The 15,015-nt window shown below is 47.8% G+C and overlaps 1 protein-coding gene across 3 annotated transcripts in view; it reads right to left on the bottom strand.

Annotated features, from left to right (window-relative positions):
* Nucleotides 1-3,160: 3,160 nt before the first annotated feature.
* Nucleotides 3,161-15,015, bottom strand: part of OTULIN (OTU deubiquitinase with linear linkage specificity) — a 29,214-nt gene continuing 17,359 nt past the window's right edge. For all 3 annotated transcript variants that reach the window (XM_074329062.1, XM_074329061.1, XM_019753534.2), the window contains 3 exons: nt 10,087-10,212; nt 7,300-7,569; nt 3,161-4,864 (listed from right to left, as the gene is read on the bottom strand). In XM_074329062.1, coding sequence (XP_074185163.1) covers nt 4,670-4,864; nt 7,300-7,569; nt 10,087-10,212 — 591 coding nt within the window. In that variant the 3' untranslated portion in view covers nt 3,161-4,669. The remainder of the gene's footprint in view (nt 4,865-7,299; nt 7,570-10,086; nt 10,213-15,015) is intronic.

A 15,015-nucleotide genomic window follows, 5' to 3' on the forward strand; every position in this document is an offset into this window, starting at 1 on the left:
AGGGCCAGGTTCACACGGCACGTTCCCTGCTGTTCTCCTTTCGCAGCCCGGACTGCTGGGGGGGGGACACCATCCCCAGGGCGGCCATCGAGGTTTCCTCTTCAAAATCGTAATACAGAAAGTTAGAAGCTGCTAAAGTGCAGGTGACAATAACAAACATTTTTATAAAAGCAAGGGAAACGAGAAGGGAACTCAGTATAACAGTCATCTTGGCTTTGTTCCCGTTTCAAAATACTCAGAATAGTCACTGTGGAAGGGGTACCATATTTCAGCACCATTTATGTGAACACAGAGCAAGGTATTTTCAATATATAAAGCTCTTAAAATTAAGTATAAAACATTATTCTGAAGTTCATAATTAAGCTCAACCACTGGGAAAATGACTGTCAAGACAGTGGATACTTCCAGTCCTGGATCTTTTCCTTATATTACCTATGTTTTGGCAATTTCATTCTTCACCAGCGTTACACCCAAGAAATCAACACAAGACTGAGATAAACGCCAGTCAGTGTCCTCCACTCTGGCTATTAATGAGCATGCAAACTGTTTAAATATACAGGTGGCCGTAAGGCCTGGGAACAGAGGTGTATACAACACATCGTCAGTAGGACATCTCAATACAATTAATATACCTATTTCCAGGCTTAATGGCCACTCTGCATAGTTTCATTATACATGCTAACCCATTCCACCACTCCGTCATAAATTTCAATTTACCATGAAAAAATACAAAAGGGACAACGCACCTCCACCCTCCCGAATTCTCCTGGGGCCCCTGCTGTGGGACCTCCTGCATGTGAGAAAGTCACAATGTGACTGCAGACCAGCACACACACTTACATACATGCACACACAATGCACACACTCACACACACACACACACGCCCCTCCTGGGCATGGCGAGCCCACCTCACCCCCAATGCTCCTGCCACCAGGGGTGCTGGGCAGCCAAACCACTGGGCTTTGTGCTTTTCGTGGCCCCGGGTTATAAAATGAACTCGAGTACTAACCATCAGCTTTCCGTCTTTATTCTCTGCACCCCTGGGCACTGCCTCCCTGGTCTGCACGCCCTCAGAAGAGACCACCACCGAGGCTCCCCGGAGAGCTCAGCAGTAAATGTTGTACTGCTGCTACACGGGGACGGGATGCATTTTAGAGAAGGAATTGGCAGAGTCACACACAGAAGTCCTCTCACTCCTTCAGATTTTTATCCTTTTATAACTTAAGCCCAGGAGGTCTGTGGGGCATCTGTTGTTTTAAGTGGCATTTTCATCTAAAATCAGCTCCTTTTTCATCAGTTCACTTCTAACAGTTCCTTGGGCCGCTTTTAAATTATTTGACACCGTGCCCTGCCTTTGGCTAAGCTATTGGGGACTCTAGGCCTCTCACACATTTCAGATTCACGTCACACACACTGAGGGCTTCCGTTTTTACTGTTTTTGAAGTAGTGACAGATCTTTTTTAAAAAGGCATTTATTTTTATGTATCCCTACAAGTGACATGCCCTGGAGGTTTATACTTCTGGGAACACTTTCTGGCTTTCAAAGGGAGTACCTGCAACGTAGTGCTCAACAAAGAGAGAAGAAAAGCATCTCTATTTTAACAAAAGAAATGAGACACAGCCAGGAAGTCTATCTGGGTCCTACACAGACGCCGGGATGGGAAGATCACTTCAGGCGACACAGATTTTACAGCCATTTCTGCAAGATCTTCAAGGGCCAGACTACGAACTCATAGGTGAAATGGTACCTTGGGGTGAGGGTGAGGGGCAGGAGGAAGAACCACCTCTGAAAAACAACAACAGAAAACAAGTACATAACAACCGAGGAAGGTTGTTTCTTGCCACAGAGCTGTTTCATTCATGTGGCCTAAGGTTTTACCTGGTAGGCTCTAGAATTGGCGGGGAAAAGGCTGATGAAAGGATGCAAAAGGCGATGTCGGTTTTCCTCAATCAAAGAAAAATTTCATCAGGCATGAACTGCCTCCATAACAGTCTAATAAAAGTGCAAATGGCTACATAAGGAAAGCAGGTCGATCCCGTTCTGTGCATTTAAAACATTTTCAGATGGGCCGTATTCTAAGGAAGAGAAACTGTAAACATTGCAGATCAAATTCCAGCTACGTGAATTTGGTAAGTGATGGTCAGCCATACACTGACCCCTTGCTCATGCTGCCATCATGGCTCCGTGAGAACAGTGAAGTCAGTGGACGCTGCATATGAAGAAGCAGCTGAGGTGAGGAGGGGAAACCAGAAAGTTCTGAAGGAGCCATGTTAATTCCAGGGAACCTGTCGCAGGGAACTTCTTTCAGTTTTACGTGCACCTTAAGTAATTTCAAAGCTGTAAGTCATGCCTGCTTAAGGTGGAGATCATGGTTCTGCCGAGACCACGGGGTCCAAAACCTCTACCTGTGGCAATCAGCTCTGGGTCTGAAAGTGAGCACCGTGTGGCTCCCACTACCCTCCTTCTAGAACACTCCCACTACACATCTTCTAGAACACTACCACGGGACCGATCCCTCCAAGCAGATGACCCTCCTGAATCCATTTTGGTCTCAACTCAATTTCCATTCTGCTCATGTCACCCGATCAACCCAAGACCAGGGGTGAGAAATGGAATTAGGACTCCGGGCAACGGGAGCGGCATGTTCCAACAGACATGGCATTTTAACAGGTGGCCAATCATCTGTATTTCCTGAGGTGCTGCTCCATTGAAAGCTTTGCTCTCTGATGCTATGATCCCTCTCAGCCTGGAAGACAGTCAGAGAGCAGAGGATAATAAGGCCTCGGGACAGAAAACAAACTAAACTCACCCTTCTCAATTTTTACCAGTGTGGTGGTTCAGACCACGATTTCTGCACACACTCCACCAATGTCACACACAGGGACAAGAGAAAAGCATGAAATGTAAACAATTAAGTTGCCCAGAAGTCCAGTTCAAGTCCACTGAGATTAGAGCAGTTTCCAAATGCAAAGACAGACGATCACGAGTGTCATCATCACGAGTAATATTAAACTCAATAGTGGGTATGAACCAGCAGCCAGATGGACAGAGCCTTACTGCTTGGTACAACCTAAATGTTTGAAGTTGTGCTTTTAAAAAGGTTCAAGAATGAAGAGCAGGTATTTGCTGTTACAAGTTACAAATACTACAATGATGCATCAAAGCCAACAAGAAGCCATTATTATTACTTTAATGTGGTGTGTAGGCACCACCGCATTTCACAGTGAAAAACACAAGCCTCCCCAATGGGTTCACACACATTTGGAGCACAATTTGATTTGATGAGTCAGCATCTACCAAAATGTGGTGACTATTACTGATGAGGTAAAAGGGGAAATACTAATGTAACAGTCTGCATAGTTTTGTGTCCTCTGAGTTTTCTCAACTAAGAATTTTTATTTTTAAGTGAAAGCAAAACTTCTATTTTCAAAAAAGATCTGCTCCTCTGGAAAAAAACAGATTAGGTAGCTTATAAATTTTATTAAATTGGACCAAATAAAGATTTTAATTATTCTAAAATAAAGCTCGGCACTTGAGAGCAACACCCCCTCCACAGGTGCTGACAGTCCTAGAGACGCGTGTGGCTCCTGTGACAATGTCCATCCACAGTGCACGCCCCCTGTGGACGCCGCAGGCCCAGCGCAGACCACGCTGGGCCAGGCTGCCACGTCCCCACCGTAGCCACTGCAGGCCATGGCTCACCACCAGGGACACCACGCCCTCGGGCTTCCCAAAGCAAACCAAGGGCGGCGCCGCTCAGCCCAACTTCTGCACTCAGCTTAGTAAGCTTACTTCTGAAAAACCGGACACTCTGCTGCTCATCCCCTGCCGGCAGGTGAGTTACATGAATCTGGCAATGGAAACACCCTGAAAACAAATAGCGTGAAAAGGGCACGAAAAGCCTGGATCCAGCTCATCCCACCTCTGAACCCAGAGGGGCGCCTGAAATCACTTGGCCGTGGCTGCCTCCTCTAAAGAGCCGGGGTCTGAGCCACGTTCTGGCTGGAGAGGCTGAGTCTATGGGACTGGAGGACGCACAGCCCTGCAGACGGCACCATGTGCACCCAGCGCCGCAGCTGCTGTGTCCACAACCTCGGCACTCAGCACGTTCTCGAAGAGCAAGGATTTCCAGGTGCAGCTCCTTCTCCAGACTTTAAATAACTCACTTGTGGACCCAGTTCTTTACCTTCTATTAGATAATTTGTTTACAATATGCAAATCCAAAGCACTGCTTGGTGAGACTACCAGAGGTGTTCTGACTGTGCCATAACCAGACTCCATCCCAGAATTATCCCACGCACGCAGACTGCGTGGAAGAGCAGTACGGGGACCCCGTACCACCAAAACAAACAAAAATTACTATCATAAAAAAAAAAAAGCCAGTTTACTCTTGGAGAAAGTTTGATTTGAGATATAAAGAACATTATTCCTTTCCAAAGTGAGTCTCCTGAAACGAAACTGTTTGTTTTATGGAAAGGATGTAGTTTGTACCTTCCCACAGGCGTGCTTTGAAGGCCACACTAAAACATTGCGTCATAGCTGACGGGAAACTCGCTGAACGCTTATTATCAAAAGCTGGTCTTCAGAACCTCCCAGCCTGGCTCACAGGGCCCGAGGGGGCCTGGAAGTGGACCTAGGAGCCCGCGGCCAGGCCATGCAGGCGTGCGTCACAGACTCGTCTCCTCACACACTCGGACGGGGACGTTGTAGTGCCGGTCGTCCTCGGCGATCAGGGTCACCACCGGCCAGTCCCTGGGCGGGTCTGTGGGGTAGACGGTGATGAACTCCTCGGTGCTGTACTTGGAGAGCCGGTACACCTGGATGGTGTGGCGCACGGCGTAGGCGAGGAGGAACATTTCCACCTGCGGGAAGAGCAGCAGGGATGCGGAGGGCAGCCACGCGGGAGCAGCTGCGCGCCGCCCTCCACGCCAGCCGAGCGCAGCACGATGCCCACACCTTCTTCCTCCCCGCGGGTCCAGCCCCAGTCCTTTCTCACCTGGTCGTTATAAACAAGCAGATCACCAACAATGAATCCTATGTCCGATGAGGGACTTGTATGAGAATTGATGAAGAGCTCTCATAATTCAATAATTAAAAAACCAAGTGACCAGTTTAAAAATTGGGCAAAGGATCTGAACAGAGCAGACATTTCACCAAAGAAGATATGCAAATGGCCAATATGCACATGGAAAGCCACCAGGGGAATGCAAATCAAAACCACAGCGACATACCACTTCCACCCACCAGAATAGCTATGATCAAAGACAAATGGTAAGGCAGCGACTGCTTAACAGGTTACAGGGATTTTTGGTGGGGACAGAGGGGGTGACAAAATGTTTGGGGACTTGATACAAGTGGTAGTCACACAACATTGTAAATGTCCTAAGAGCTACTGAGCTGTACACTTTAAAATGGTTATTTCTATGTTATATGAGCTTCTACTTAATAAAAAAAGTGTCGGTGAGGATGTGGAGAAACAGGGCTCTGAAACATTGCTGGTAGTAATGTCAAATGATGCAGCTGCTTTAAAAAAGTTTGGCATTTCCTCAAAATTTTAAACAAAGAATTACCACATGGCCCCGCATGGACGTGGATCCTCCACTCCTGGGTATATACCCAAGAGAACTGGAAACATATGTCCACACAAAAATACATGTACAGGAATGTTCACAGCAGGACGGTTTATAATAGCTAAACAATGGAAATAACCCACATGCCCATCAACTGACGAATGCATGAGTAACATGTGATATATCCATCCAGTCAATGGTACTTGTCAATACAAAGGACTGAAGAACTGATACGTGCTGCAGGGTGGCTGAGCCTTGAAAACAAGGCTCAGTGAAAGAAGCCAGTCACCAAAGACCACATATTATGATTCCATTTATATGGAATGTCCAGAACAGGCAAATCTATGGAGACAGAACATGGATGAGTGGCTGCCTGGGACTGGGGGTGCGGGGGGATGAGTACTCATTGGCATGAGGGTTCTTTTAGGGGTGATAAAAATGGGCCAAAATTTAAAAAAAAAAAAAAATGGTCTAAAATTAGTGTTGTGATGGCTACAAAACTCTTTGAACATACTGAAAACTACTGAGTTGCACATTTTGAAAGCATAAATTTTATGGTGCATAAGTTGTATCTCAATAAAGGTGTTTAAAAAAAAAGGACTCACCATTACAACAAATCTGTGGGGATTTCAGAAAGGACCAACTTGAGTCTCATATGCAAACCAGGCTCTACTAGGCTTTTCACTGCAAGGTTTTTGCTACCGTTCAGGAGATGTAAATAATCTACACTGTTAAGTACAGATAATTTTGTAAAATAATTATCTTCAATCCTCCTGGACCCAGAGTAACCATCATCTTTGCTCTTTCCTAAGCACAAGAAAAGGCAAGCACAAGAGTCAGCCGTGGAAGCAGAAAGGTAGCATTCTGGATGGATAGCCTTATTAATGCTACTTTAGTGGTTGGCTGTTCTACTGGGAAAAAAAAAAGAAAGACTTAAGCTTTTCAGGGCAATGTAGTGAATACACCAAAGATAGAGAATACAAGGTCTGGTGAGTCAACTGTTGGCTCCTGGGGCAGCACTGCGTTGGGTCTCCGTGTAACACTCCAAACTTAGCACATCTGTCAAAGATCCAAGAGCAGGCTGGGCTCTACTGGCTAAGGTGACTCCATTTCTATTTTAAAGGATGCTTCCTGACACAGCTACCACTGCTCAGACTCAGCAAGGCCCTTCAGATGGCTCTTCCAAGTGCTTCTTTTACTTGTAGACGACCAGAGCCAAGGATACTGACCCCCCCGCCCCCCAGCAGCCTGCAGAAGAAAGCCCAGGCTGAAATACGCGTGGTGGTTATAAAATAGGCTCACAACTCTCTGGCTTGATAAGGTGGAGCCTAATGCTCTTCTCTTCAGTGCGGAATGGACTTAGGGACTCGCTTCTAACAAACAGAATATGGTGTAAGTGATGATGTGTGACTGCCAAGATTCGATGGCTTCTTCCTCACTCACTTAACGAATCACTTTCTGAGAGGCCAGCTGCCATGCTATGAGGACACTCAAGCAGCCCTACAGCAAGGCCCCCACGACAAGGACCCACTGAGGCTGCCTGCCATGTTGGACGTGGATCCTCCAGCCCCAGTCGGGCCCTCAGATGACTGCAATGCCCTGAGGCCCCGAGCCAGAACCACCCAACCAAGCTGCTCCTGAATTCGTGACCCACAAAAACTGTGAGATAATGTTTGATGGTTAAAACTGCTGTTTGGGGCTAATACACTCCCAAAGGTACAACTCACCTGTTCGAGGCCACCGGTGTGTCCCACCTGGTTTAGATGGTTCCTCAGCAGCTGTCCAGGGTCGCTCGATGTGTCCCGAGCAAACAGAAGCACAGAGAAAAACGGCACTTCCTTTCCCTTCTCTTTATCATCGTATAGTTCAATGGCTCTGTTCAGCATTAAAAATTTTACAGCTTCATAAAGGCTATACTCTTCCTCTTCATTTGTGAACAGTTCATCACAAGCCACCTGCCTTGCTTCGGCAGTTCTCAGTTCAGCCAAGCCTGCCCACTGTAAGAAAATTACATAGTAAGTACATTGTGTTCTGCAAGTCCCAGGTATACTTCCATGCTTTAAGCACAAATCCATTTTCAAAAGCAGGCGACCGTGGGTCACGTAGCAGTGATCACAACATTCAAGTTTCCAGCTGAAACAAGGGCACTGCTCTTTGCACCACACACATTCCTTTTTCAGCTTTTGCCCCATTAATCTGAAATGAACACAAAACGCACTTAGGAGAAGCACTGGGGCCGAGGAATGGAAATTTTGAATCCCTCCCTTCCCAGGCAAGGAGATTGAACCAGTCAATCAGAAGTACTTACGGAAGACCTGGCGTGTGTGTGAAGCGTGTGTGTGAGGCGTGTGTGTGACGTGTGAGGCGTGTGTGTGAGGTGTGTGAGGCGTATGAGGTGGGTGTGAGGCGTGTGTGTGAGGCGTGTGTGTGAGGCGTGTGTGTGAGGCGTGTGTGAGGCGTGTGTGTGAGGCGTGTGTGTGAGGTGTGTGAGGCGTATGAGGTGGGTATGAGGTGGGTGTGAGGCGTGTGTGTGAGGCGTGTGTGTGAGGCGTGTGTGAGGCGTGTGTGAGGCGTGTGTGTGAGGCGTGTGTGTGACGTGTGAGGCGTGTGTGTGAGGTGTGTGAGGCGTATGAGGTGGGTGTGAGGCGTGTGTGTGAGGCGTGTGTGTGAGGCGTGTGTGTGAGGCGTGTGTGAGGCGTGTGTGAGGCGTGTGTGTGAGGCGTGTGTGTGAGGTGTGTGAGGCGTATGAGGTGGGTATGAGGTGGGTGTGAGGCGTGTGTGTGAGGCGTGTGTGAGGCGTGTGTGAGGCGTGTGTGTGAGGCGTGTGTGTGAGGTGTGTGAGGCGTATGAGGTGGGTATGAGGTGGGTGTGAGGCGTGTGTGTGAGGCGTGTGTGAGGCGTGTGTGTGAGGCGTGTGTGTGAGGCTGTGAAGGGTAGCTAAAATTCCTCCTCCCCTTAAGGGGCTTCCAGAAGCAGTTACTGCTCACAAACACTTGCCTTCAAAAATGAAGAAGGGCAAGGAAGATGGTGGGGTCTCCTGAATACTAGTTTACTAAACTTAACCTTCTAACCTCTTAAAAATATACGTGAGTTTCAAATGAATAAATCCATTCAGGTAATCCTTACTGACTCCTGATTAAGCAAAAAGCAGTGTTAGACATTCAGCTAACACAGGCAAGCTCTTTACGTGAACAAGGAAACCCTACAAATATTAATACATGTGCTTTAAAGTTCACGTGAATGAGATGCCAACCTAAAGCTAGTCCTTATGAATCACCAGTAACTACGGCTCATCTCAAAAACCACTCAAGTTCTATTCAAGAGTAAATTTTAACGGTAATGACCACAATAAGACTCTCTCCAGTATTTTGGTTGAAAGCTGGAACACCTCATATTTTCCAGAAGTAGAACAAGCTGCCAGTCAGATCATGGCTAGAGTCAGGATGGAATGAAGGCTTTGCGACCGAGCAGCTGGTGGCTTTTGCAGGGCATTCTCAACTACTGGTCTTTAGTTTTCCCATCTGGAAAATGGGGCTAACCACAGCAACACCTTGGTAGTAGTGAGAATTAAATAACACTAATACTTTTACTGTACAGCCTGGCACGTAGGAAGTGTTAGCAATGCTGGCTCAGATTATTAATAAATAATTTTCATGTTATTGTAAATTGAAATCACTTAAACATTCCCAAATATAAGGATCTAGTTACAGCAGACACACCTGAAAAAGCAAAAATTGCAATTTCACGAGAACTTAAGAGCTAAAAAGGAAATTGTCACCAGTGGCTGAGCTGAAGAACCTTCCTACTCGCTTCCACAGGGCCATAGACCGGCCCTCAACCCTCCACTGACGCCGGGACAGGGAGCATGGGCCTCCACCCGACAGATCCTGTGCTTTACTTAACAAGCAACGACAATGGAACCCCTCTTCCCGAATTCCCTTCCTCCCAGTTCCTTATCACTGGTCTTCCTTGGACAGTGTATTTTCCAGTAAACATTTCCTATGTTTGTAAATACAAACTAGGTTCCAGGAAGTCAGGGGCCTCAGTTCATTCATCAAGATATTTACCGAATGGCTGGACGTATCAGGCTCGGGTCTCGGCGCTGGGTATAAAGGAGTGAACAGAACAGGCTCTCATGGAGCTGGAAGGCTACGGGGTGGCACGGAGCTAAGGAGTGCAAAGTCGTATCACTGATAATACCACAAGAAATACAGACTCAAGGTGTCCCTGAAACTTGTCAGTGTGACGTAGCACAAAGACTACGTTTGTTCCGGTTTCCTCTGAACAAAGTTAAACAGTTCATTAAACATATCTCCTCCGAGAACATATGATGCTGGTACTTCTCAATGTTACCGAAGACCTCACTGGAATAGTGTGTTCACCTGAAGTTACTGTGCCTAAAAACCAGCCGTGACACTTGGTAATCCACTAAGTGAGGTGTCAGAAGTGTCTGCTGGGGCAGTGAGGAGCAAGGGGTCTGCACTAGTCAGAGAAAGGAAACTTCATGTCCAAACCTTCTTCCTCAGCAGACTGAGCGACTCCTTGATTTTATCAACCAGGTCCTCGTTCTTCCCCTCAAATTTCAATCCAAGTTTCCACTGCTTGATCCAGCTATACTTGCTCATGAGTTTTTCCGGTAACTGGAATATCAAGACACAGAGAGAGAAAGGATGTTAACATCCAAAACGGCCATCGCACGGTCCTAGCTGTAAGAAACCACAAAGCCTACGAACCCCACCTTCGTTTCCGGAATTAACCCCTGCAGGTCTGTCCTGTGAGTTTAGGACGGAGGACCTACATCTGGAAGTAAGGAACTCGGACAGTACACCCTGTCCTGCTACAGTGACACGGTGGTCCTGGCTGAGATACCAGGGTGCTACCTCCCCTGCTGCGTGACAGTCCCGGCCAGGACCCACACAGCAGTCTGTGGGAGCATGTAAAGAGCCCACCCAGGTAGCCTCCCTGCCGTTCCCTGAGGCCTGATGCCGCAGGCGCTTCAGGACATGTGAGATGGTCCAGGAGAAAGTACAACCTGTTCCCTTGCTGATGAGGAAAATAAATCCTAATTTTGGTATTAGCACATATACCTAAAGTTTTAATATTCAAAGAAACAATACTGTATCCAGTTTAATTGCTTAATCACTGTAGTAAGATAAAAAAATACACCTGAGCATAAGAGATAGGGGTCAAGGGAGCTGTGATGGCCTAGCTCACTAAAGAAGTGACAGCTGAACTACTACTTGGCCTGCTTCCTTTTCTTTTCCGGGAGCATTTGTCATTTCCCCCCATCATCAGTGGAATCCAGAGTTTGAAAGGCAAGGCTGGGACACAACTTGATCAACGAGAGCATGGGAACTCAGACCCGCCTAACAGTCGGGTGTGTCAGGAGAAAATCCACATAATTAGGCTGGGCACAGGCACGCCGCATCACTGCTATAAAATTTAGAAAGGAAAAAAAAGTTCACCTCCACGTCAAAAGATTAGCAAAGAATAATTCCTACAACAGTCTACGTGGAACCTGAGATTGTGTGACAGTTATAAATAGTTTTAAATGAGACCATATGTTCAGTTCTTCTGGAAGACCCTGAAGACCTTTTCATGAATGGTAATTCCAATTTTACTTTCTCAATCTATAGCAATCATGCAAAACGAAGGTAGTTTCATCTCTGAAAAATCAAAACCACAATAGGGATATGAATTCCCCTTCAGGTTACCGGTGACAACAAGCCACACTTACTCACTGAGGGAGGAGGGGCTTCTGCCTCATGTGATCCTGATGACACATGACCACCCACTCACCCAAGAGCCAGCTAACTCTGCGCCCACACTGTCCTGCATTTCGGCAGCATGTGGGCAGTTCTGCTACAAACCTTCAGTTAGGTTTTCAGGTTCATCGCCAGAACCTAAAATGCCCTCAAGTGGCAATAAGCTGAAATCACAATTGGGCACAAAGAAATGCAAGTGAGCAGAAGACGCTGGTCCACAGACGTGAGCTGGGAGGCGGTGTCCAGGGAAGCCCGGCTGAGCATCACGTGACACCTGTGCAGGCATCGAAACAGCAGGCACAACACTCAGGTGGAAACTTAGGTTCCCCCAGAGATCTGAGCACAAAGAGGGAAACCGAAATAAAAGTCTGTCTCCTCGTCCCTCCTGTGTTATGGTTAAACTGTTGCTAGAGTAACCATCCAGCTCAGGATGTAGGCTTCTGGGAGATGCAGAGATTGTAGAGAAAGTCTACAAAATGAGGAGTGAAAAAGAAATTACGAGGGAATAAAGGAATTGGAATTATTTATTCAGAAGGAAAAAAAATGAATGTAACTTTGAATGCTTTTAGGGGTCATAATACATAGAACACACATAAATAGCCCTTCTTTTCTCCTATACACAGAGACTGGACTTCTGTTAGAATAAGGAAAATTTGACCAAGACACAAGATTTAAGCAAGAAACAATGATGGGAAATATTTAAGAATAAAGTAAGTCATTAGCTTAAGTATAATTTCATTTGTGACTGAATTGAAATAAAAACTGCCTGTTTTCTCTAGCAAGTGTCTATAATTCTTGAAATAACCTCCATGATTAAAGGGATAGCAAATAACGACAATGTGTCATCCCTGAAACCAACTCATAAAACGAGTTTCGCTACACTGCACAGTCTAACCCACTCTAAGCCAACTGCCACGGGTCCCACACACTGAGACGTCCTAAAGCTCAGCAAACGTGGGAGCCGAGGACTCCACTGGGGAGACACCGCCTCTCGGGGACCCAGGCACTGTTCCCAGTTCGCAACTTGGTGTGTGACTTGGTGTGTGACGGCCAGGCCACGCCACCTCCAAGGTCAGGGTCAGGGTGGGCGAGCTGACTGCCGTCACACACCAAGTCTGCGCTCTGGACAGAAGCCGGAGAGAAGCCGGGGCAACAAGGGAGCCCAGGCGGGACAACAGGAGGCAAGGGGGCTGCGCTGTCAGGGGCACGAGGACAAAGCGCGACCTCCCGGGGGCAAGGGAGGAAGGCCAGAGGGGCCGAGCAGCCGCACAAGGCAAAGGCTCCCTCCACGAGCCCAGAGGGGCGTCTCTGAGCCCTGCTGTCCTGCCCCTTTAGCGTGCTGTCCTAGGAGAGGGAAGAGGGCGCAGTGCTACAGAGCACACCCTCAGGTCCAGCTAACGGCTGCACGTCCCAGGGTCACGAAACATGGCTCCTCGGGGCTCAGCAAATCATTCCTGATGACATGCACACTGAGCTCGAGGCCAGGACATGTGGCACAGCGTGTGGCCTACAGGCCGGGGCTGAAGCTAGTTCTGTGGCTACAGATTCACACAAAAGCCGAGGTGCCCCAGGCCCTGTCTGACCCCAAAGCGGAGGCGGTTACTTGGAGCCAGTGCCTCCAGGAGCCCCTACTCATGCCGCACCCAGATTCCCTGCAACCTGCCCGCTGCGCAGCGTTGTGTCCCCAGGACTTCTGAAAGGCCCATGGACACACAATGACCAGTGGTGTTTGTGCCATGAACCAGCCAGGACACAGGACTGTCACTAGACACAGGGCATTTCAGAAGGACCAAGGATCAGGGTAAACTGAAGCAGATCTACTGTCAGAGACTCATTGTGGGTCTGGCCCAAGTGTTTCTGATAGCAAGCCTACCCCGTCGTAGCACCAATCACGTACACCAATTTCTAAAAGCCAGCAGGGTTTTGCTTAATGTGACAGGATACAAGTAATTCTCATACAGCAGGAAGGGGGACAGGAAACGGGCACACTGACTTTCATACCAAAACTCCTGTAAGACTGTCTTGTTTTGCAGCCAGTTTTTAAGAATCACCTGATCTGCTTGTGTTAAGCACGCATGTTAACAAATAAATACTAAGATGTTTACCTACGAGAGCGACACAGGAGGACCTGGAGGTGGGAAGGAGCCACTTCCGGGCGAGGTGCTCGGGTACCCACCACCCTGGGTGCGCTGCCAGCCTCTGCAGGCCTCACAGCCCGCCCGTCGGCACACTGAGTCCCCACCCGGACGCCTTCAGTCACACGGCGACACCCACACACCCACTCGCTCGCTCACTCAACAAGGCCCTTGTCAGTGAGAACAGGATGCAATGGCATCCACAGGTGCTTCAAACAGCTTGGTCAAGTCTGGGTACTCCTTCCTGCACTGGCACCTGTACGTGACCCCAATGGTGCATCTGTCACCTGCTCAAGCGACACAACAACACTGACCCTGTAGAGAAAGTGCTCAAACCACGGGAAATGGCTGGGGGCGGGGAAGTCAACAGGAGGACAAGCCTCCTGGTTAGAGGAGAGCAAGGAAAGCACGAAGTCCATCTCCTCAGCTGGCATCTAACAGAAGCGAAGTTTAATAAACTTAAATGGAAACTCACAGGTATGACGGGCTTCTCTCTGTGACACGGGCCCCCTGACATTCGGTAACGGTTAGGTGGCAGAAATAACACCACTGTGACCAACTAATCTGATTATGCTCCCAAGGGAAGAGCTGTCTTTGTTGGCTGATACACACAGAAAAGGGAAGGAACTGGAAAGCGCGCTTGAGATTTGAAAACTATTTCCACAGGACTCAACTCAAGTCAGGAAAGCCGCCTTAAAGCCCCACAGCTCACACACGGCGCAGACTGTCGCAGGGATCAGAAAGCCAGCGTCTGCTGGGCTTGTCAGACGGCAGCTGATCTTACCCACACGGATCCTGTTGGTAAAATAAAAGGGACACTGTGCGTCACTTTTATGGGGCGTATTTTACATGTTTACTTGTGCAGAGCACTGCTTGCACAGAGTTTCCAGAAAAATATACACACTGAAGTTCATTCATGTCCTTAAACCTAAACAGCCCTTTTCAATGGAAAAGGCTCAAAGGAAAAGTCACCCTAAAATTGAGGCGGATTCTATGTGACAATCTATAAATGAAGCTATGGTCTCGAACAGAGGTTAAAGCAAAACACAGTGACATCACACGTGTGCTTCCTGAGCAGTGTATAACTTGGAACCGCAGGCGTGCTTTTGCTAAGTGATCAACAATTCTGAACTATTTCACTACTGATAAAAGTCATGATTTGCAAAAGAGAAAATAACTTAGTGGATAAACTGCTTTTGCCTCCATATCAGAACAATAAATAAATAAGCTGAGAAATCTGCTTAAGATGACTTGTATCTTTGTTTATACAGGTGTGCTGATTTTCTACCGGTTTATAAAATGGACAATCACAGGACAGGCAGCCAGTGTCCTTTACGCGCGGGTCCTGGTTTGCCCTTTGAGGGTAGTATGAGCCCTCGCCCACCTAACAGCCCTCTAACTAGCTTAGCTGGCCACCCGCTCTCCCTGCAATTGCTCTGCACTCCAGGCTCCTTCAACGGTTCCCAGACGGGATGAAGCGTCTGGGCCGCACTCTCATAGGTCCTGAGGACGTGGGCACACAGCTGCCCTCACTGCTTGTGAT

Source organism: Rhinolophus sinicus, linkage group LG03, assembly GCF_036562045.2.
Source record: "Rhinolophus sinicus isolate RSC01 linkage group LG03, ASM3656204v1, whole genome shotgun sequence".
NCBI lineage: Eukaryota > Metazoa > Chordata > Mammalia > Chiroptera > Rhinolophidae > Rhinolophus > Rhinolophus sinicus.